At 42.5% G+C, this 24357-nt stretch overlaps 1 protein-coding gene across 2 annotated transcripts in view; it reads left to right on the top strand.

Annotated features, from left to right (window-relative positions):
• The window catches only part of LOC114790587 (protein-tyrosine kinase 2-beta-like), a 102175-nt gene that overhangs the window by 58376 nt on the left and 19442 nt on the right, over positions 1-24357 (top strand). For both annotated transcript variants that reach the window (XR_003749843.1, XM_028980775.1), the window contains exons 21-26: positions 6619-6823; positions 6969-7047; positions 7951-8013; positions 8312-8455; positions 17485-17509; positions 17718-17765. Coding sequence is in view for 1 of the 2 variants with exons in the window: in XM_028980775.1 (XP_028836608.1) it covers positions 6619-6823; positions 6969-7047; positions 7951-8013; positions 8312-8455; positions 17485-17509; positions 17718-17765 (564 nt within the window). In the remaining variant the exon portion in view is untranslated. The remainder of the gene's footprint in view (positions 1-6618; positions 6824-6968; positions 7048-7950; positions 8014-8311; positions 8456-17484; positions 17510-17717; positions 17766-24357) is intronic.

Raw genomic sequence — 24357 nt, 5'->3', positions numbered from 1 at the left:
TGTGTGCATGTGTGTGTGTGTGTGTGTGGTGTGTGTGTGTGTGTGTGCGCGCTTAGGTATACAATGATGATCTATTTAATAATAATTTCTATAACAATTTCTATAACAATAATTTCAGTTTACGTATAAGTGTTCCAAATATAATATGTGTATATGTATAGTGCTTACAGTGTTATACAGTCCCTGACAAGACTTGTCACTTACCTATTTTGTAGAAACACCTGCTATTAAACTGACATTTAATTTATCAATTAGTGTTAGAAATAGCTCATATGAAAAGCTAAAACCCTACCAAATGTTTAATGTATTGAAATTAATTAGTTTCACAGATTTATAATTTAATCAAGACAGAAAGGTCCAATTTTGGCAAGACAAAAGTTTTGTCGTCTATACAAAATTTACTGCCAATACAAAAAATGTCACGCAAATTAAGTAGTGGTGCTGTGAGATCCAAATGTAATAGCTTGTATGACTTCCATGAGCTTGAAGGACTGCATCCATGCGGTTTGGCTAGGATTCATACAATTTATTAATGAAGTCATCAGGAATAACAAAGAAAGCAGTCTTGCATGCCTCCAAGAGTTCATGAGTATTCTTTGGTTTCATCTTCCATGCTTCCTCTTTCATCCTACCCCACACATGCTCAATGATGTTCATGTTTGGTGACTGGGCTGGCCAATCCTGATCTTCTTCGCCTTGAGGAACTTTGATGTGGAAATGGTATTTGGTTGAAAAGTATGTGATTGAGCACCATCCTGCTGCAGAATTTGGCCTCTTTTATGGTTGCGAATATAAAAGGTAGCTAAGATTTCTTGGTATTTCAGATGCTTGATGTTGCCTTCCACCATGCAGATCTTTCGCACACCCCCATACTGGATGTAACTCCAGACCATGATTTTTCCGCCACCAAACTTCACTGTTTTCCGGATCCATGCGGGCTTCAGTAGGTCTCCTGCAATAAAGTAGACATGGAGAAAAGGATGATTTTATCCTAACTACTTGTTGTTGGAGTTATACACTAATGTCATGATTGTTGAGATGCCTGCCCAGCAGGGTGCCATGTGGAAGGTGAGAAGAACAGATGGAAGAGAACGAGAGAAGGTTAACGAGATCAACAGCATGTTAGCACGCTGGATACAGAAACTTTAGAAAAGAAAGCAAAAAGAAGAAATAAGTTGCTTATTTTATTTAAAGTAAAGTGAAAATGAATATAGTATTTGTTTCGGGTTGGTTTTTTGACTGAGACCATTTTGAGTGGAGAGGCAGCGCCGTAGGAGCAGACTGTGGCCGCAGGAGAACACGGCTGTGGCAGGGAACATGTGGAAGAGAAAGTTCTCGTTGGCAATGTGGATCTTTCCGTGACTTCATTCTTCGTTGCAGGATACAGATAAGCACAGGAGATCACACCATACATTTTCATGGAAAAATCATACTACCCAACAGTGGATGGTGAGGACAGCTGAGAAAATCATTGGGTTTTCTCTTTCCTTCCTAACAGACATTTACCACACACACTGCATCCGGAAAGCCACCAGCATTGTGAAGATCTCTACACACCCCTCACATGTACTCTTCACCCTTCTGCCATCTGGAAAATGGTACCGAAGCATTCAGGCCCTCACTACACAAAAAACCCCACTAGACTGGCCGGAATGACTTGATCGCAGATTGGAAAACATCACTGTGACTATTGACTGCAAATTGGATAACATCACAGAGATTATAACGGCTTTATAGAGGATTTTGGATTGTGGAGACCAGAGTGGACATTAGAAGAAGTGTGCAATTACAGCTTTTTGCCTGCAAATCTAAATAACCCTATCCTATCTGCTTTTGACTCCCCCGTAACTAGCACTGACCTCAGCCAAGCTGCTGCTGAATTGACAACTACACTGGAAGAACAAGGCTCTCTTGCATTCCTCTCCTCCAATCCCATACACATGTGCACATATGCACTCACTGCACCCTCACCCCATCCCATGCCTTAACCGTTTCATACCCTCAGCATGAACAGGTTACCTACACCTCTATGGTTGCAGGACTCCTCCACATTTCCCTCCCCTGTCGCAAGTCACGACTTTTTGTGTTATAAGGTGTAGTGACTATGTGTTTATGTTGCTGAGGTGTTTGTTTCCCGTTCCTACAATGTACTCTCTACTGGAGTACAGTCTCGGGGTGGCTTTATTATTCTCCTCTTCTCTCTTCATGTAATTTCTTTTTTTCCTATATCCCCTGCCTTCCTGTCTACCCCCATAATGTGATTTTTGTGTATATGTTTGGATAGGTTGATGGCTATCTTTTTGTTCGCTGGCACTTGTGACATGGTGTTTTGCAACACCAATAAAGTTTTTTTTTTTTTTTACCTTCACCTTACCTTTTGCCACAGCATAGCACTTGGACATTGCGTATCTTCCTCCAAAATACTTGTACTTTGTCACAGAGAGTTGGTTCATAGGTTCTTTTTGGTTCTCCAGGATTAAACACTTTCCAGTTCATCCCCCAAAGGAAACTGTCCCATCCCCACAATCTGGCCTGGGCATCCAGGCAGAGGGCAAAGGAAAAGAGCCCACCTGGATCCCTGTGTTGCTCACACACACAGACAGACTAAACTTCTCATGCATAAACATCAAACAGAGAGTAGAAATTACCTCTGCAGATACATTATGTCCATCAGTACTCTGGTCATGCGAATGAGTTGCCTGTTCGAATCCAAAACTGCCAAGGTACCACTGAGGTGCCACTGAGCAAGTAGCATCCCCACACACTGCTCCCCGGGCGCCTTTCATGGTTGCCCTCTGCTCACCAAGGGTGATGGGTTAAAAGCAGAGGACACATTTTGTTGTGCTGTGTTGTGTTGACAATCACTTCACTTTCACTTAAACAGAGATGATTTCTATTAGATGTTTCAGCTAAATCTTTCTGTGTTCCCATTCGCCACACCAAGACGGCCCATCGCCTTCCTTAAATGAGCTAGGAAGTTTTCTCCCGGAGCTTGTGGCTACACATATAAAACCAACAGGAAAGCCAACTTGTAAATATACAGACATTGCTTTTGTGGGTGAGTGAAACAAATGAAAGTATGTCTCTTCCACAGTTTGTCACAACCAAGGAGCATCTTGGGATACAAAACACAAATGTGTTTTTCTCTTAATAAACATTTCTCAGAATGCACACAAACTATAGTTAACACAAAATTTACATAAATACACTAACAGTTTTAATGAGAGCAGAACATTCTGTTTTGACATTCTGTTTCTCTATTTCATCCATTAGAATAGAGAGCTTAGCTGATGTAGTCATACAGCAAATTTCCGTCATTCCCTCCATGTCTTAAAGATTTTTGTCTGAGTTCTGTAGATATTACCAATCACAAGAGTGGTCCAGATGCAGGATACAAAGATCATTCTTGGATCAATAAGTATTCAGACTTAAGCCCATCAAGCTCATTTAAGATGAAGTTGACAGAAGATTTAAAACAAAGTATGTGAACCCATTAGAATTTAAGGGTTTTCTGCATTGTCATAAAATGTGATTCAATTGTCATCTAAGTCAAAGGTATAAATATGATGTGCCTAAAGTAATAATTATATTTAAAAAGATTATGATATTTCACGTTTTTATTGAGAACAACCATAAACAAATCACATTGCTAGTGGAAAAAGTATGTGAACACTTAATTACCTCATATTGGGGGTATTAAATTTCCTTACACCTGGAGGCATGTTAATAAGATTAGTTTAGAAGTGTAGACCAGACTGCCTGAAGTTTGTGAAAGGGCAAATACCACAGCGATATTCACAAAAAGGACTGATGAGACTAAGGTTGAACTATTTGGGAAGAACGCACATATGGCGTAAAAAGGGCACTGCATATCATCATCAGTTTTCTGCATCAGGACCTGGTCAGCTTGCAATAATGAATTCCCAAGTGTATCAAATGACTTCCCAATTGTATAAAAAATCTGCAGAACAATGTCACGACATTAGCGCAGGCCAGGTGTAGTTGTTTTTAATTTAAATATTTAGAAAAAGTGAACTAGGGAAGCAGGGAATGGAGAAACAAAAGAAAGCCAGACAACTTTGATTGGTTGATTAATTGAGTCAGTGCAGACACATAAACACTGGACTGAGGAGGTTAAAAAAATAGAAAACAGGAAACAGGGAAACACACTTAGAAACATGATTAACACTAATACAGAGGAGCCAGACACTGACTTGGACAAAGACCTAATGGGGTGTCAAAGACATCCCTTTGTGGATAAACGAATTGGTGAGGTGAAAAGTAACAATACAGAAAAGCTTCATGTACACCCAAATGCATTTGTGAGCCCCTTCTGTAAAACCAGCTAAAAACACTTTCATTTTATAGTGCCATGTTATCTCCTCGTCCATGCGGGCATGACGAGGCGGGTGCACAGAGAGCAGGACGAAGAGTGACGAGGAGATGAGGAATGAAGGACGCTATCACCTGACATCACGAAACAGGGGTTTAATTGGTGAAGCACAAGACAGGGGAGACATCCGAGACGTTGACAGTGGTGAACACGGACCATAACGTTAAAGACCTGGCAGCGAACAGAAACGAACAGGGCAGCTTTATACAATTAACACAGGTGAAAACGATTAGGGAACATTTCACATGACAATGAAACTCCCATTTCGGTCCGGATCGTGACAGAATCCCCCCTCTTAGCAGTCCATGAAGGAGGGAGGAATGAAGTCCAAACACAGAGTCTGAATGGTTCGAGTGGACAAGAGGAATCGAGTGGAATCGATTCGAGGAGAGAAAAGATGAGATGAACAGGGAGGAATGATAAATGAATGAATGACTGGTCCGGTATTCCAGATGGACGAGCGGCGGTTCTCCAGCGCAGACGGCTTCGGGCCAGTTTGGTACCGGCACCTTGTCCGCCGCTCCCTGTCAGTCTCCGGCATGCCCTGCTGAATGACCGCTCCTCACCTTCAACGCCGCCAGACACGAGACTGAGAGGCAGGGGTCGGGACCCTGCTGAACAAGAAGCCATGGAAGGCCAGGGACAAGGAAGCTGGCGGCGTCCTCCTGGCGAGTCGCGGCTCCTCCGATCTCAGCGGGGCTGCATCAGGTGGCGTCCAAATGTGGGTCAGGTCTTTCTGTCACGTCCATGCGGGCATGACGAGGCGGGTGCACAGAGAGCAGGACAAAGAGTGACGAGGAGACGAGGAATGAAGGATGCTATTAAAGGAGTTTGGTCTTTTACCGAACTACTGAGGTGCCTGACACGGGACGTGGCCTGGCTGACGCGCTTGATGTAACAATGCTATACTCTGTTGGTTCTGTTATATGCTACACAATTAAATGAACCTCGATGTCTAATACAAAAATGTCCATTTATTCCAAAGAACTTTGCAGATATCACCACTTAGCAGTTGGAGTTGGAGGTACAGCAAACAGTCCTGTAAAAGCTGCCGTAGCATTTGTGCAAGCGGTCAAAAAACCCTTTGCCCTTCCGGGTCAAACACCTACCAACAATATAGTTTGTGCTACCTTTATACCTGAATACCTGCATGCGCCACCCTGTATTCCACCTAGGATATTACAACCATTAACCTTGCAACATTTGGCGGCTACAGACGCTATCCCCTGACATCACGAAACAGGGGTTTAATTGGTGAAGCACAAGACAGGGGAGACATCCGAGATGTTGACAGTGGTGAACACGGAACATAACGTTAAAGACCTCACAGCAAACAGAAACGAACAGGGCAGCTTTATACAATGAACACAGGTGAAAACAATTAGGGAACATTTCACTAATGTTCCCGGACCGAAGTAACCCCATTTTGGACCAGATCGTGACAGAAACAGAATGTGCTCTTCTTGTGCAGTCTTCTCTCCTCCAAATGTGGCGGCAAAAAACACAATGCAAAGTATTTTGTTGAAGCAAATATTGAGCATAAAAACAATACAAGATTAATCAAAATAATAAGAGGATTTCATAAGAGAATTAATCAACATCATTAATCAAGATCAAAAGGCATGAAGTGAATGGTTTTGATCCAACAATTACCTAATGGGGGAATGCAGACTAGGTTACAGAACACAGATTGGGAGAAGACATGCTGACTGAAAGTATAACAAAGACTAGGAATAGTCTAAAAACAACAACAACATTTATTTCTTATATAGCCCAAAATCACATACAGTATGTCTCAATGGGCTTTGACAGGCCCTACAGTTGACACCCCCCACACTTGACCCTTCTGCACACAAGGAAAAACTCTACACAAAAAAAACTCTAGGAGAGAGAAAAAAAGAAAGGAAGAAACCTTGGGAAGGAGTGATACTAATGTGTTTATTTTTTTTTCTATGCAATAAGACAGACATTGAACTGCTGAATTTCAGTTTTAAAAACTGAAAATGGAGTAAAAATGGATTCCTAAAACTTTGGACCATTGGTGTATATATAATCGCAGTGCAATTAATAACAATGTTTAATGCAATTTGTACAGGTGTGACACAAATAAGACATTCATGCTAGCCAGAGACAGTTCCTACTTAAATATGGAGGTGGACAGGGAAAGAGCATTAGAGCTGATTCAGATAATATTTACATTATTATTTGTATCTGCATCTGTACAGCTGTGTGTATGTGGGAGATAATGACTTGGGGCCAGCAACCATTTTCCTGGCTGGACAACAAAGATGTGATCAACCAACTGGAAAAGGGTGTCCGCCTGCCCAAACCAGAGGGCTGTCCCTCAGCCTCGTTCTCCATCATGACTCACTGCTGGGCCTATGACCCTTGTGAGAGGCCACTGTTCACAGAGCTTGTCTACAAACTCAGGTACAAGTCAAGTTGCATCTGAAAGTTTGTTCAGATCTATAGTATGGTCAGTAGCAAATTCAGCCCCAATGAAGCCATGTGGGGCCAGAGTATATTCATTAGCCGAATTTGCCACGAATTTACAGTTTATGTTCCGTCTTGTTAGTGATGTTCATAGAATGGAACAGGAGCAAGAGTTACAGTTACAGAGGCAGAGACCATACACTACTGACCCACCACCAAAGGTACATATGCATTCCATTCTCATACATAAAAGGTTAAAATCTAGAGGGTGGGTCCAGCCCATCGAGCTCCATGAAATAAACTAATAGCTGGCAAAACCTGATTCAAATGTGAAAAAATCTAGCTTTGACTGGGAAACTAATGCACACAATGAAAATAAAGTTCTGTTGGATCTACAAAAAAGTGAATAACTTTTCCCACAATTTATGTTACCTTATTCCAAAAAACAATTTATTGTTTGACAAATGTATTACATTCTTTGACATGAAGCTCAAAATTGAGCTCAGATACATCCTGTTTTCCCCTGATCATGTTAAGATGTTTCTGCACCATAATTGGAGTCCACCTGTGGAAAAAACAGGTGATTGGACATGATATGGAAATGCACATACCTGACTATATGAAACGGAAGCCACTCCTTATTAAAAGGCACATGTTAGCCTGCCTGGAGTTTGCCAAAAGGCGCCTGAAAGACTTGAAACCATTTGTGAACTATGTTTGCAGCCTGGCAGGGCATCTTGCTTAAAGATGACAGTGCCATCAGGGAATAGCATTTCCATGATGAAAAAGAATGGTCACGTGCATATAGTTTTTGACTTTAGACAGTGGACACTAACAGAACCAGCATTTTGAGCAACAGTAGCTCTTCTGTCATATCATTTTTGATCACGTTTGGAATATTCCACAAGAGCTGTGGCTTAGAAGATCCATTTATCCATTATATCCTTTACAATTAGGTCCTTGTCAACTTCACACCACAATCAACACAACAATCCAATATAATTGTTGAACTGAACCCCCACCTACCCATAGAATTACAAATATTTCAGATCTATTCACAAATGCCTAATGCATACAGTGGTATAAAAATATAGAAAACCTTTCATCACATATCCCCATGACAGCCATCTAGGTTGAAGACTCAAGGATATGTTTGTAACACCCTGACGCCAGGCCTGCACATACAGGTAGAGAGAGTTGATTTTTGTTATGCCATTTTTTAAAAATAAAAACAGTGTGTTTTTTCCCTTAATTTAGTTTTGATTTATTGAACTAGTGTTTATAACTAATCGACTGCTTGCAATCCTACAGTCCATTATGGGACTCTCCTGAGCGCTGCAACACAGTTTACACAACACAGTTTATATGAACTTGTTATATGAACCTCATCTCCATGGTCCCATACTGCAGCAGTCCACATGATTTCTGTGTTGTCATATTACTGCTGCTACTACAGAAAATATTAACTTATCTTGTTTGTGGCAGGAATTTGGAATAGATCAAGCCAGCAAGGATGACACCAACCGGTTATGGGAGGCTGAGAAGCAACACATTCAGGAACTGTTACAGCAGCAGAAACTGCAGATGGTGGAAGACTGTGCATGGCTAGAAAGGGAAAGGAGAATGCAGGTGAGTGGACTGACACTTTTTTTAATGGAATATCAAATGCATTATTTAAGCATGGTGGAAGGGCCAGTATATACAGTGTGTGTGTATATATATATATACACACACACACACACACACACACACACACACACATATATATATATATATATATATATATATATTCCAAGATTACAGTGAGATTAATCTAGATTAAGAAAATGTATCTATGCCCACCTCTAATATTTATTGTGGGCATAGATAAATTTTCTTAATCTAGATTAATCTCACTGTAATCCTGGAATTAATGTAGATTAATCTAGATTCTAGATTAATCTAGATTAAAATGGCTCATTTGAATTCTGCCGAAGGCATTCAGGAATATGTGTGCTACCCAAATAATGACTAAAAGTAAGTCTTTCTCAAGTCAGGTGGCGCATTAGACCAGGGGCTCATCTCCTGTTTCCAAAATGCATCACAAACCGCTTGAGAAAGCTGTTCTACTATGATAATTGGTGATGAAAATAAATGATGTTCAATAAGATGTACTTGTGTTTACCAACTGTTTATTCAGTTAAATAGCTGCATCCATGTTATGCGATGTGTGACGCAATGTTCTGACGCTACCTTGCTTTTTTTTTTTTATGCTTTATTTGTGATTTTCAATTTTTCAACAACAAAGAAATAACAGCTGTTGACCAATATACACCCCCCACCCTCAGACCCACCCATCAAACAGCAAGAAGAGAAATAAATAAATAATAACAATAAACAACAACAAAAACAAACAAAAAAAAACAACTAAACAAAAAACAAAACAAAATAATAATAATAAAAAAATAAAAAAGGGGGAAGGGAAGGGAAGCTGTTTCCTCTCAGTGTTATAGTAATTTACTTTGTATATGCATTAAGAAATAACATGTCTATGCTGGACTTAAACTGGATGATTTAACATAATCAATAAATGGTGACCATATCTCCTTGGACTTTTTCTGACGATTAGCTTGATTGCATCGCAGTTTTTCCAACTGCAACATGGAGAGCATTTCCTTAATCCAACTATTGACAGAGGGAGGCTTGTCTGATTTCCACAGCAGAAGAACAAGTCTTCTGGCCATTAATGAGGCGAAAGCTACCACCTTGGCTTGAGATTTCGTAAGAATTATATCTGGAGGGGGGATCCCAAAAATAGAAATGTATGGTGTAGGTTCAATCGTTCTATTACATAAAGATGACAAGGCTATGCAAATATTTTCCCAGAAGTTGGACAATGACTGGCAGTTCCAGAACATGTGGCCTAAAGTAGCTGGCCCTTGGTGACATCGTAGGCACTCCGAGCTGGTATTAGGAAACATTTTTGCTAGTTTATCTAATGAGTAGTGTAGGCAATGTAGTACTTTAAACTGGATCAAACATTGTCTAATACATACCGAGGAGGTATGAATAGCTTCTAGGCACTGTTGCCAGCTCTCACCCGTAACTACAATGTTAAGATCCTGTTCCCATGCCACTTTAGTTTTCTCCCATGAGGGTGAATAAATGTTCTGGATCAGAGTATATAATTTTGATATATTGCCTCTCATAAAGGAGTTCAGAGCAAGAATTTCATCTGCAGGTGAATTAGCCAGTGAATGTGAAGATCTAAAGTGTTTGCTCACAAAACTTCTAATCTGTAGAAATCTAGAGAAATGAGATTTGGGAATATTGTAACTTTTTTGCAATGTTTCGAATGTCATAAGCGTTCCTTCAGCGAAGAGGTCTTTGATAAAGATCAAGCCATTGTTGTGCCAGGTTTGAAATGCTGCATCCGTTTGGGACGGTAAGAAAAGATGGTTATTCAAAAGGGGAGAAAATAAGCTTAGTTGCTTTATACGAAAATGTTTCCTAAACTGGAGCCAAATCTTAAGTGAGTGTTTTACTACAGAATTAAGGAGGCATGAGTATGGCTGCATAGGCGTAGGAGCGCTCATTACTGCACTTTGTACTGCACATATCACTTTACGTATAGCACATATCACTTTATGTATATATATATATAACTTAACTTATTTGAACTGTATCCTGCACTTGCTGCTTATTGCACTTCTGGTTAGACCTAAACTACATTTCGTTGCCCTGTACTTGTACATGTGTAATGACAATAAAGTTGAATCTAATCTAATCTAATCTAAGGAAATAGGACAAAGCCCTGAATCACCTCACAATTCCATGACTGCCCAAGCAGGGCCAGGATTATCACGCCACGCAAAGATCCAGTATATTAATTTACTTATGTTTGCTGCCCAATAGTGAATGAAGTTTGGAAAACCCATACCACCTGCTGCCTTAGGCATTTCAAGGAAAATATTCCTCATCCGCGGGACAGATTTATTCCACACAAATGAAGAAATCAAAGAACCTAACTCCTTGAAGACAGACTTGGGTAGGAAAATAGGAATCATTTGGAATAAATACAGAAAGCGTGGTAGGACTACCATCTTAATGGTATTCACTCTTCCAGCCAAAGAAATGGGCAATGAAGACCATCGTGAGAAATCGTTTTTTGTACGCTCAAGTAGAATTTTAAAATTGCGTGCATAAAGGTCCATATAAGAACGGGGGACATTAAATCCCAAATAAGTAAATTCCACAACCTGCTTAAATGGAAAAGAACTAAGATCCAGTGACATTGCCAACTGATTAACCTGCAAAATGGTGCTTTTAGAAAAATTCAGTTTATAGCCTGAAATTAAACTATATGACCGTAATAGTTCCATGAGGACTGGTATAGATTCTAAAGATTCTAAAGACATCAATGGTGTTTCGTCTTCACATAGTAAAGTAGAGTTTGGTGTTCCACAAGGTTCTGTCCTAGGTCCGTTACTTTTTTCTCTATACATGTTACCTTTAGGCGACGTCATCCGCAAACACGGTATTAGCTTTCATTGCTACGCTGATGACACACAGCTGTATCTGTCAGCAATGCCAGATCAGAGGCAGCAGCTGAACAAAATAGAGAATTGTCTGAAGGACATTAGACAGTGGATGCTCACCAACTTTCTCCTGTTAAACCCTGACAAGACAGAAGCGCTTGTACTTGGGCCTCAAGCAGCCAGGCATAAACTGGCTGACTACACAATAACCCTGGATAGCCTTTCTATCTCACCAAGTATTGAAGTGAAGGATCTAGGTGTCATCATTGATGCAGGTCTCTCATTCAGTTCGCACGTAGATAATGTCACTAGAATAGCATTCTTTCACCTTAGAAATATTGCGAAAATAAGAAATTTCAATGCATGATGCAGAAAAGTTGGTCCATGCATTTATTACATCAAGGTTAGATTACTGCAATGCATTATTGTCTGGATGCTCTAGTAGGTGCATGAGTAAACTCCAGCTAGTACAGAATGCTACAGCCAGAGTTCTAACCAGAACCAGGAAATTTGACCACATCACCCCAGTCTTACAATCACTGCACTGGTTACCCATCAATCCTACTTTTAACCTATAAAGCTCTAAATGGTCTCGCCCCACAGTACCTGAGTGAACTTTTGGTTCTTTACGAACCGCCACGCCCCCTTCGATCAATGGGTGCGGGGTCACTACTGGTACCAAAGGTGCAGAAGGTCACAGCTGGGAGCAGATCCTTCTCCTATAGAGCTCCGCAGTTGTGGAACAGCTGTCCGGGATTCAGACACAGTCTCAGTGTTTAAATCCAATCTCAAAACCTATCTGTTTTCTCTGGCTTTTTGCTAAAGTCCTAGACCCTCATTTCACTTGATTTTGACGCAGTGTCAATTATAAAGTCCAGTTTATCACAGAGTCCCCCTGTTAGACACAGACAAAGTTAAATTCACCAGTTAGGCTGTCCTAGTTAGGGTACCGGGCCACTGTAGCACCAATATACCACTATAACCACATATTTCAGTATCGGTCGTACAGTGCAACCGTCTGCTGCTGCTTCTGTTTGTTTTTCTCCGAGACACGGAATCAAGCGCCCAGACTACTGGCAGACCCCAGTGATCAGACCAGCAAATAAATCCTGGTTCCTGACAACTGCTTTACAAGGACAAAACATGAAACAAACCAGAGGGTCACCACAGCCACCACCACCGTTACAACTACAGCTTCAGGGATCTTCAAATGGACCAGTAACATCATTATGGACACGTAATCTAGACCATGACACTGAATACATCCTGGACTTCTCCAACCCTACAACCGTAGGACTTATCATTATATCATATCTAACCCTGCACTGACACCATTTGCCGGCTCACTCTACCCTGGAAGGGGGTCCTTCTCTGTATCACTCCTTCCCAAGGTTTCTTCCTCTCTTTTTTATTCTCTCTCTCCTAGAGTTTTTTTTGTGTGGAGTTTTTCCTTGTGTGCAGAAGGGTCAAGTGTGGGGGGTGTCAACTGTAGGGCCTGTCAAAGCCCATTGAGACATACTGTATGTGATTTTGGGCTATTTAAGGAATAAATGTTGTTGTTGGTTAGACAAATATATTAGAAGGTCATCTGCATAAAGTGACACTTTATGAGTTTTATTGAACCTGGTTACACCTGTAATCCTCTCCTCTTTTCTAAGGGCAATCGCCAAAGGCTCTATAGCTAAGTCAAAAAGGAAAGGTGACAGACAACAACCCTGTCTTGTACCACGATGCAAAGGGAAATAATCTGATATTACAGAGTTAGTTCGTACAGAGGCCAGTGGTGAATTATACATTATTTTAACCCATGATATAAATGTCGGACCAAAACCAAATCTTTCCAAGACCTCAAATAAATAGTCCGGTCAAACTCCTTTTCGGCATCTAAAGAGATAACAATTTCAGGCTGGAGAGTAGAGTGTGATGAATATAATATATTGAACAAACGGTGCATATTAAAGAATGATTGCCTGCCTGGTATAAAACCTGTTTGGTCCAAGTCAATTATTTTAGGTAGCACTGAATCCAGGCGGCAGGACAGGACCTTTGAAAGAATTTTATAATCGCATGGAAGGAGACTTATTGGCCAGCATGAACCACATTTACGTGGGTCCTTATCTTTTTTTAGTAAGACCACTATGACTGCCTGGGTCATTGTACAGGGCAGTTTCTTTTGGAAGAGAATTTCCTCGAAAAGTTTATTTAAAAGAGGGGTCAGCTTGGCTGAAAAAACTTTATAAAACTCAATTGGGAATCCATCTGGGCCGGGAGATTTACTATTTTGCATGGAATTTATAGCTTGTGTTATATCTTCGCAAGATATTCCAAGGTCTAACCGTGACCGGTCTTCACAGGTAATCTTAGGAATTTCTAACTGATCAAGAAATGTATGTATTTCAGATGGACTGACATGGACCTGAGAAGTGTATAGTTTTGTATAATATTCCTTGAATTGTTCATTTATGGTTGTTGGCTGGTTTGATACAGTGCCATGCGTCGTATGGATCTCAGATATTGTGTGGCTAGCCTGAATTTGCTTAATCTGATGAGATAATAACCTGCCGACTTTATCACTGTGTTCATAATATGTGCATCTAGTCTTCAAAAGCAGCCTTTTAGTCTCAGCAATAGAAAGATTGTTAAATTCTGCTTGCAAAAGCAGCCTGTCCTTGTACAACTCTGGATTAGAGGAACCAGCACATTTTTTGGACAGGTCCATTAGCTAGCGATTATGCATTTTCCTCACATGGGCTGTATATGAAATGATTTGTCCCCTAAGAAATGCTTTAAGAGCCTCCCAAATAGTGATGAAGGACATACCAGGCGTGAGATTGACATCAAGAAAAAAGTCAATTTGCTCCGAAATATGGTCTCGAAATGATTTATGAGAAAGCAGTAATGGGTCGAGGCGCCACATTCGACGAGTTGCGATGTTGCTAGGAAAGCACATATCGAGTTGCACAGGGGAGTGATCCGAGATCACGATAGGGTGGTATTGACTATTTGTGACGCAAGAGAGAAACCTACTATCAATCAAAAAAAAAAAAAAAAAAGTCTTGAGTATGAATGATAGACAGGTGAGAAAAATTAATATTGCTGGGAAGTGGGGTTAGTATACCTCCAAGGGTCAAACAATTTGTAGGATTTCATAAATGACAAAACAGCTGATGCAGACTTGGACACAATCTTGGACAGTGTGGGATTCGATCTGTCTAGATTTGGCTGCAGGACCAGGTTGAAGTCCCTCCGCAGAATTAAGTGATATGTGTCTGGGTGTGGGAGCTTAGCAAAAAAGGTGCAAAAGAACTGTGGGTCGTCCCAGATGGGGCCATAGACATTTGCTAAAACTACATTAAATCCACACAGCTTCCCTATAACTATGACAAACCTGCCTTTGGTATCTGATATTACAGACTCATTTACAAACGGAACCCCCTTTCTTATCAATATCGCTGCGCATCTTGATCTGTCCCCAAATTCAGAGTGGAACATGTGATCTACCCAGCCTCTCTTTAATTTTGAGTGTTCATTAACTCGAAGATGAGTCTCCTGTAGAAATATAATCTATGGGGCCAGGGCTTTCAGATGGGAAAAAATTCTGCAATGTTTTATAGGGTGGTGCAACCCTTTAATATTCCAGCTTACAAAACGCAGTGAGCCCGGCCCTGACCTGTTAAGACCAGCCATATCGTAGATAGCCTAAGCAGTCCCACACACTGAGAAGGAGAAGGGGAGGGAGAAAAAGAAAGTAAATAAATAAAAAAATAATGATAAAAAAAATAAAGGAATTCTGAGCAAACTTCAAACTCCAAAACCTATGCTGGACCCCCATAAAGCAGGGGACCTCATCAACACTCCTAGTGAGCAATAAACATAGCACAACAGTGCTCAGGGTGAACTACCACGCTCTAATAAGCACCGCCGAGCAGTGACAGCAAAACAAAAAGATTATGGCAATTATGGTAACGTCATCAATAACAATAAACAGTAATAACTGAGCACACAAATAAATCAACTGAAATTGAACATGTACTGAAACTGTGATATTTTAACCAGAATTTTGTCAGTCATGAATCAGACCAGTTTTATAGAAAATTTTATAGACCAGTTTTATAGAAAACCTAAATAGGGAATACTGTACTTCCTATATGTACAAGATAAATAACTTACAGGATCAGCTGAATTTCTTATTCAAAAGTCATTCACCACCTGGATGTCCCTCAAGGTGTCGAGAGGTGAAGGCTCGGGCCTCCTCTGGAGAGGAGAACGTTTTCTTGGTATTCAGATGAGTGATTCTGAGTCGAGCAGGATACAGGATGCCGAACTTCACCCCCTCCATCCCGCGGAGCTGCTGTCTGATGTCATTAAATGCAGCCCGAGCCTTAGCTACTTTAGCCGTGAAGTCTGGGAAGACAGAGATGGACATGTCTTTTATATTTATACGATGCTTCTCTTTGGCAAGACGCAGGATATTTTCACAGTCCTGGTAGTAGTGGAAGTGGGCAACGATGACGCGGGGTGGATTCCCCTGCCTGGGCCCCGGAAGAAAAGATCGGTGCACCCTGTCCAGCAGTGGTGCTTCTTTCAACTCAAAAGCCTGCTTAAGTAGTGACGAGACGAAAGTTGTGGAGCACATCTGAGCCTCAGGAACTCCTATTATTCTGACGTTGTTCCTTCGCGATCTGGCCTCCGCGTCGTCGCACTTATTCTGCAACATTTCAGTCAGTGTTGTAAGGCGACTTACTTCTTTCTGCAGATGTGTAATATCGTCAGTGCATGTCGAGAGGCTTTCTTCCACGTTGTTCACTTTAACGCTGAGTCCGGACAGCTCAGTAGTAACAGTCTCCCTGTACTCCTTCAGCTCGGACCGGACCACTCTTATGTCCGATTTAATAGAAGCCAGCTCACTCTCCAACACCGGCCGGACCTCGGTTTTAAGGCATTGACCAGATCCACTCGCAGGGCGGACAGAAGCTCAGCTTTAAAAGACTCGACGTTGATCGCTAACGCGGCTGCGCCCGTTCCAGAATCTTCCGCGCGGCCCTGAACAGGCGAGCCCGAGGTCAGAGGTGTCGCCGCAGGCCTCGCAGTCTGAAGAGTAGTTTGCTTTCCTCTGGTCGATTTACCAGCCATTTCTCTGGATTATATGTGTGTAGATTCCTTTCTGACCAAAGCAAAACCGACGGTTCACCAGTGAAAAATGCCTAAAATTATACAATTTAAATCCCACTTGGCGGAGCTCCACACTAATGCGTCTACTCCATAACACGCTCAGCAGCGCCCCCTCGCGACCTTGCTTTTTGTACAGAATACACTTTGCACAGAAAATCTCTTGGGTGTCAGCTCATCATTTGTGGTTCAAGAAACAAAATCAAAAAGTTCAACAATGCAGAAGAAGAACCGCTACACTATGATGATTTTCACCTTGATATTTTAGCGCGGATGTATACCTAGCCGAATTGCACTGTAGGGGGCGAGAACGAGTCTTCGATCTGTGAAATTACCACATCACACGTGACGTGGTAACATGGATGCAGCTATTTAACTGAATAAACAGTTGGTAAACACAAGTACATGTTATTGAACATCATTTATTTTCATCACCAATTATCATAGTAGAACAGCTTTCTCAAGCAGTTTGTGATGCATTTTGGAAACAGCCCCTGGTCTAATGCGCCACCTGGCTTGAGAAACCCGTTCTCAAAGACTTACTTTTAGTCATTATTTGGGTAGCACACATATTCTGAATGCCTTTGGCAGAATTCAAATGAGCCATTTTAATCTAGATTAAAAGTTCAGTGTGTTGTCATTTTGTTTAGAGATTCCTTTTGTCACAAGCCCCATTGTACTGAGCTTTTTCACATGGTTTTATTGATTGTGTTATTGATGAAGATGCAGTTAGAGTAAAACTATAGTACCTACATGTTCATGGCCCATTAGAACATGGTGAGATTTTGCTATTTGCTACAGATGTAGTCTCCTTCTTCAAGTCACAAGATTAGTCTTAAACTGTTAGTTCTGTGTGGTAGGTACACCTAAAATCTGATGGGTCAATCAATAGCACATAGATTAAACAAAAGGCCTTTTATATCTATTTGTACTAACATTTCATGTTTACTGTTTTGGTCTTTTCACCTGTAGATCACAGAAAAAGACAATGGATGTGGTAAGACTTTAGATTAGACTTGTATTCTTCTGAGAAACTCTTTATTCCCTAAAAATCCAAAGTCATCAAAATAATGATCCACCATTGATAACTTATCTCTGGATCTCTCTTGATCAAGACAATGTATACTATTCTTAAATCTTCTAAAAAGATTTTGCTACCATTGTTCTAAATGCATTTCCAAACTTGTGTTTTCTGTGTTTTCTAGCTGGTGGCACCCAGGTAGTCAACCCAACCGATGCCCAGATCTACAATGGTAATCCCATGAGGCCCACCTGTGCTTGCCAACATAAGTAGATAATGGGACCAATCTCAGCCTTGTTTTGGCTATATATACTGAACAACACTTTTTTTTTTTTTTGCCTAATGATCTGAACTCAAAGATGTGAAATATTTTCTACATACACAAAATATTATTCTCAAATATTGTATACAAATCTGTCACATTACGGCAAGATGGCGCCGGTGAGGTCGGCTGCCGTCGCGACTGCTCCGACCAAGTTTAGTTTGTTTTTGTTTTTTAAACCCTCTTTTAACAACCCTACACCGGCAAATCTACCACCATGCAACGCATTAAATACAGTAGTGACACTCTTGTTTCTATTAGTATACAATGCACTTACAATACGAAGACTTTGACTGCTTTTCCGGATCCGAGCTGGCCGAGTGAAATCCTGAGGAAGAACAAAGGACGCGACGTGAAGCGGCGGCCCCGGGGGAAACGAGCCGGCGTCAGGAACAGGCTGAGGGCCCGTGCACACAGCACACCTCTGCCTAGCATCCTGCTCGCCAACGTCCAGTCACTGGAGAACAAGCTCGATGACCTCAGGGCCAGGGTAAAGTTCCAGAGAGACTGCAACTTCCTCTGCTTCAACGAGACATGGCTGAACCCAGCGGTGCCGGACCACGCCATCCAGCCGACCGAGTTCTTCTCGGTCCACTGCATGGACAGGACACGCGACTCGGGGAAGACACGGGGAGGTGGAGTGTGTTTGATGGTAAATAGCAACTGGTGCAATTCCATTGTCCCCCTCACACATTCGTGCTCGCCGAATCTGGAACTATTGTCCATCAAGTGTCGTCCCTTTTACCTTCCTCGGGAGTTTACATCGGTCATCATCAGTGCCGCTTACATTCCGCCGAAAGCGGACATGGACACTGCCTTATGCGAACTGCAGGAGGCACGTCACACAGCACCAAACACAGCACCGGGACGCAGCGCCGAATTTTCATCAGCACAGCACAGGGGCGAAAGGACACTTAACCATTGCTACACGACAATAAAGGACGGATACAGGGCACAATCTTGTCCACCATTTAGAAAATCCGACCACGCCGCCATCTTCCTCATGCCTAAATACAAACAAAGGCTTAAACAGGAAGTTCCGGTTCAGAGGGAGGTGGCACGCTGGACGGACCAATCAGTGGCCGCTCTTCAGGACGCACTGGATGACGCAGCCTGGGGCATGTTCCAGAGTAGTTCCGGAAACATCAGTGAGTTTGCGGAAGCAGTTGTGAGTTTCATTGGGAAACTAACGGACGACACCGTTCAGAAAACGATCATCAGAACGTTTCCCAACCAGAAGCCGTGGGTGGATAAAACACCAACATCCGGTACGATGAATGCAGATGTGTCTCTGGCAGACGAGCTAAATACATTCTATGCTCACTTCGAGGCTGCAGCTAAAGGCGCTAGCGATGCTACGACTAGCGGCTCCAACAGTTGCAGACAGGAGGACACTGCCAGCACCGAGAACGCGTTCGTCATCACCGAGCATGATGTGAGGAGAGCCTTCAAGAGAGTGAACACCAGGAAGGCAGCAGGACCAGATCATTTCTTCATTACCAGATACACTCGACCCACTACAGTTTGTGTATCGTCCCAACCGGTCCACAGATGATGCCATATCACATCTCCTCCATACAGCACTCACCCACCTGGACACTCAGAAGGGAAATTATGTTAAAATGCCTTTCATTGACTACAGTTCAGCATTTAACACAATAATCCCTTCCACACTCACCACCAAGCTGGAGCACCTGGGACTCAGCTCATCTCTCTGTCAGTGGATCTCCAACTTCCTTACCGGGAGACCACAGGCAGTAAGGATGGGTGGACATGTCTCAACCTCCATCACCCTCAGCACTGGAGCCCCCCAGGGCTGCGTTTTGAGCCCCCTGCTGTACTCCCTGTACACATACGACTGTACAGCCACTACTAACTCCACCACCATCATCAAGTTTGCTGACGACACTGTCGTGGTGGGCCTGATCTCTGACAACAACGAGACGGCCTTCTTGGAGGAGGTTGGAAATCTGGTGAACTGGTGCCAGAGGAGCAATCTCCACCTGAACATCAGCAAGACAAAGGAGTTAATAGTGGACTTCAGTACAAAGCAGGAGAGGACCTACCAGACCCCTGTCATCAACAGGAGCCCAGTGGAGAGAGTGGACAGCTTCTGTTACCTCGGTGTTAACATCACGCAGGACCTGTCATGGTCCTGTCACATCAACACCGTGGTGAAAAAGGCCCGGCAGCGTCTTTACCACCTCAGACGCCTGAGAGACTTCAGACTGCCCTCCAAGGTGCTCAGGAACTTCTACTCCTGCACCATAGAGTGCATCCTGACGGGAAATATCTCAACCTGGTTCGGGAACAGCACCATGAAGGACAGGCGAGCACTACAGAGGGTGGTTCGATCAGCCGAACGAATCATCCATACCAAGCTCCCTGACCTTCAATCTATCTACAGCAAACGGTGCTGCACCAGGGCCAGGAAGATAGTGAAGGACCTCACCCACCCCAACAATGGCCTCTTCTCTCTGCTGCGATCAGGGAAGCTTATCTGCATGCTCGTCGTCCTCATTGAGATCTGTACCTGACTCCAGTTAATCATCGTAATGGCATGTTGGAGAGGCGTTCTGTTCACAAATGAGTCCTGGTGTTTATTGTTTACAGCAGATGGCAGATCTGTGAGGAAAATATTGGCCACACCAGTTACTGACTTGTTTGCTGACAATATTTGAGATTAATGTTTTTTTGTATATGTAGAAAATGTTTCAGATCTTTGAGTTCAACTCATGAAAAATAGGAGCAAAAATCAAAAGTGTTGTGTTTATATTGTTGTTCAGTGTATATAGAGAGCATACAGAACATTACCCTACCTAAGGCTACCTTGAAAATTAGCAATTATTTAATTTAGCATTTTTAATTGATTGACAGTCCTAATACGTTGGTTTTTATCTTTGTAAACTTCCTATTTCTTTCAGAAGTTAAGAATTAACATAATGACCTTTTAGGATCTCGGATGTGGGGAGGGCTAGCGGCTGACGCTGGATAGGCTGGTGGTATATACATGGTTTGGAAGCAGGCGTCGCTGTATGTGGGTGCTTGGTGTGGGCTGCAACTCCTTTTCTGGATCAGTGGAGACTCGGGGGAAGCAGGGCTCTCTGCGTACTGGTACAAAAAGGAGGCAGGATGTAATCATGGTCAGACGGCTGGACAGTATGTCTCAATGGGCTTTGACAGTCCAGGATTAGTCCACAGTGTATGTCCATTGAGATGATACTGGTCTATTTGAAGATCCCTCTAGGTTCATTAGCTTTGTTGCCTGGTGGCTGTGACGGCCCTCTGCTACATTTCATGCTAATATGTCTTGGCAGCAGCTCAATGTCAGGTACCAGAGTTCAGATCAAGAGAGAACGATTAAACTCAGGAGTCTAGGACAGAGTGGCTTTGGTAGATTGGCTGGATGAGCAGCATTTCATTCCTCATCTTCATATTCTCCATATAATAATGTGCTACTGGCATTTTTTGGACTGTTACACTGGTTTTGACCCTGTTTGTCCCCGGTTCCCAATCTTGCTCACACCCAGTAGCGTGGGGCAGTGGTAGCCTAGCGGTAATGAAACAAGACCTGTTATCAAAAGGTTCCAGGTTTGAATCCTGAACCGCCAAGGTGCCACTGAGCAAAGCACTGTCCCCACACACTGCTTTTCATGGCTGCACACTGCTCAATAAGGATGATAGGTTTAAAGCAGAGGACACATTTCATTGTGTCACCATTTGCTGTGCTGTGTTCACTGGAGCTGTGTTTCACAATGACAAATCACTTCACTTTCAACCCCCTGACCAAGCTTCCTAGTTACACGGTAACAAGAACCTGGTACTTACTTTTTTGTGGAAACCAAGACAAAATGTCTCTTTCAATGTTAAAGGTTGCTGACCACTGATCTAGGACAGACTAGATGAGATGATCGTCAAAGTGTGTGACGTTAATTATTGACAACATTGTTTTTGATAATCAACACAGTTCAGAATTAATTTTCGGAAACAGTACTACCAATGTCCACCATAGCATCAAGGGTTACCCCATTTAATTTCACTCTCTGCTTTAACTGTCTGCTTTAACTTTTACTTTCGTTTTCTACATTTAACCCTGTGGTTAATGTCATACCAAGTTCTGGAAACATAACATAACATAATTTGGGTTTTCTTAAAGGACAGACAGATGCATTGTGGCCTGGCTGTTGACATAAGAAACAATGTCTCAAGCAAAGTCTTCTGAGGGTATGCTGGAGGTTACATGGGGGGGGGGTTACAGGCAGAGCCTGTGCTCTTCAATGGTTTTGATGCCACTGGTTCAGGTTGCTGGATACCTCCTAGGGTTTGGAATGACAGTAAAATTGACATTGTGAAGCACATCACAGCATGCGGTGCATACAGTGAAATGTTTCCTCTGCCATCACCCTTGGTGAGCAGTGGACAGTGATGAAAAGCACCCAGGGAGCAGTGTTTGGGGGAACTGTGGCACCTTGACGGCTCAGGATTTTAACTGGCAACCTTCTGATTATGGGTCTGTTTCCTTACTCACTAGGCCACCATTGCCCAAAGAACCCCACCAATGGTGTTGTTGGAGGGAGATCCAACCGCATGCTTTCCATATTGAGAAGGCTGGAGAATGTCAGCTGTGAGAGAGGGGACTCCAGCTGAGGATGCATTGCCATGAAAAAAATCCTGCCGTCCTTTCTTTATGGCTTCATCCCTTCTTACCTGAGCCTCATGACGAGCCTCATCCCTCATATTCTGTGTTATGAGAAACTCTTGTACCAGTTCTGTTAGTGACATGGAAGGTAGATTGGATTGTGCCTGGGAAGAAGGACCTGATGCTTCTTTTGACTTGTTCGGCCTCACTCCCTGTTTCACATATTTGTCCAAGTCCAAGGCTGATGCTTTTGATAGGTATTGTGCAGCACTCCCTCTTTGGGCTGCTTGAATAATTCTCCTTCGGCCAGCCATCCCACTTCTGACACCATATGTTGTAAGACGTTGTAAGCTCGTTGTAAGTCGCTCTGGTTAAGGGTGTCTGCCAAATGCCCATGACCCAGGACTGTGATACGAGACCCCCCATGCACATAAGGGAATTGGGACTTACCAGGGCACCCGTGGCTACACGACATGACACGCAGACACGGACACGCAGTCTAATACTCGGGATAAGGTGAGCGTGTTGGGGGGAGGAGAGCCAGCACGGACGTGACAATGTCACTACCAGCCAAAAACTGTCCGTCAACCTGACCATGCACATACACAAACATCACATAGGGGATAGACAAGTCATGAAGATAGGGGAAATGAGAAGAACTTATGGGGAGAGACAAGGAGAATAAAAACAGCCCCCAGACTGTACTCCTGTAGGGAGTACATTGTAGGAACTGAAAAAAACCTCAGCCATACAAGGACATGGTCACCACACAACATAAAAAGTCATGACTTGCAACAGGGGAGGAAAATTAAGAGGTGGGGCTAGTCATTGACAAACAGATTTCAAAAATCTTAAATTGGATTATCAAAAATTAAGGCTTTTAAATCATTACAATTATCAATATCATTAAAAAATGACTAGTTATCCTTAAATCCAGAATTGAAAGGTCTGGATTTAAGTTGAAAAATACTGCAGACACCAAAAAATCTAATGAAATGGTTACTGCGCGCTATGCACTTATGGGTTTACTAAGCGCAGTGCGCACACAAGAATAATATAGACTATGATCTAATCTAGTGAGAGCCCCCCTACTGTTAGTGCTAGCTACAGGCTTTAATCATCCATTAAACTGGGGTCTTTCTCCCATTCATTTCAATAACTCAGATGATGTTATGTATGTTTACTCATCATTGTTTACTTTGTGCATCACCTCGTTACATCATTCCATTGATTGGCTGAAAAGCTGAGACGAATGTGCATAAACTGACAGATGAAAACAGACATCTGTTCTTTGCTGACTTGAAATTTGCATGGTTGAAATCTTTGGTGACAACGAACAGTCCGTCAGGGCGTACATTCTGTAGATCGCTAATAGCTCTGTACAGCATGCAGAACGTCTCCTTTGTGGCAAAACACAGTAAGCCCGTCCATCTGAATGCTAGCGTCCGGAAATTCTGTTGCTGAGCCATGTCTCAGAAAAAACAAAGACTCAGCAGTTTCTATATTCCCGCTGGGTAGTCCGCTGTAGTTTGATGTAGTCCAGTTTTTTGTCCAGGGAACAGCTGTTGTTTAATAGGACGGATGGGAGAGCCGGTTGGCTGGGATTAGCCCTTAGCCTAGCATGGATCCCTGCCCATTTCCTGCGCTTCCGTTTTGTCGCGCTCATCTCGCGGCTGCATTTCACTCATGTGCTTTCCGCAGCAGCCAGAGCACGTGCATTTGTTCTTGTAATTCCTGTAGGTCAGATTGACTAAGCTGGAAGCGTTTTTCCTGATTGTAGACATGGACACCAATGTCCATGTGTCTTTTTCGGTGCGCTGAAAAACAGACAAGTACAAAAAAGAATAATGTGGATCCGGAGAG

This window comes from Denticeps clupeoides, chromosome 1, assembly GCF_900700375.1.
Source record: "Denticeps clupeoides chromosome 1, fDenClu1.1, whole genome shotgun sequence".
Taxonomy (NCBI): Eukaryota; Metazoa; Chordata; class Actinopteri; order Clupeiformes; family Denticipitidae; genus Denticeps; species Denticeps clupeoides.
This window is presented reverse-complemented; position numbering and strand designations above follow the sequence as displayed.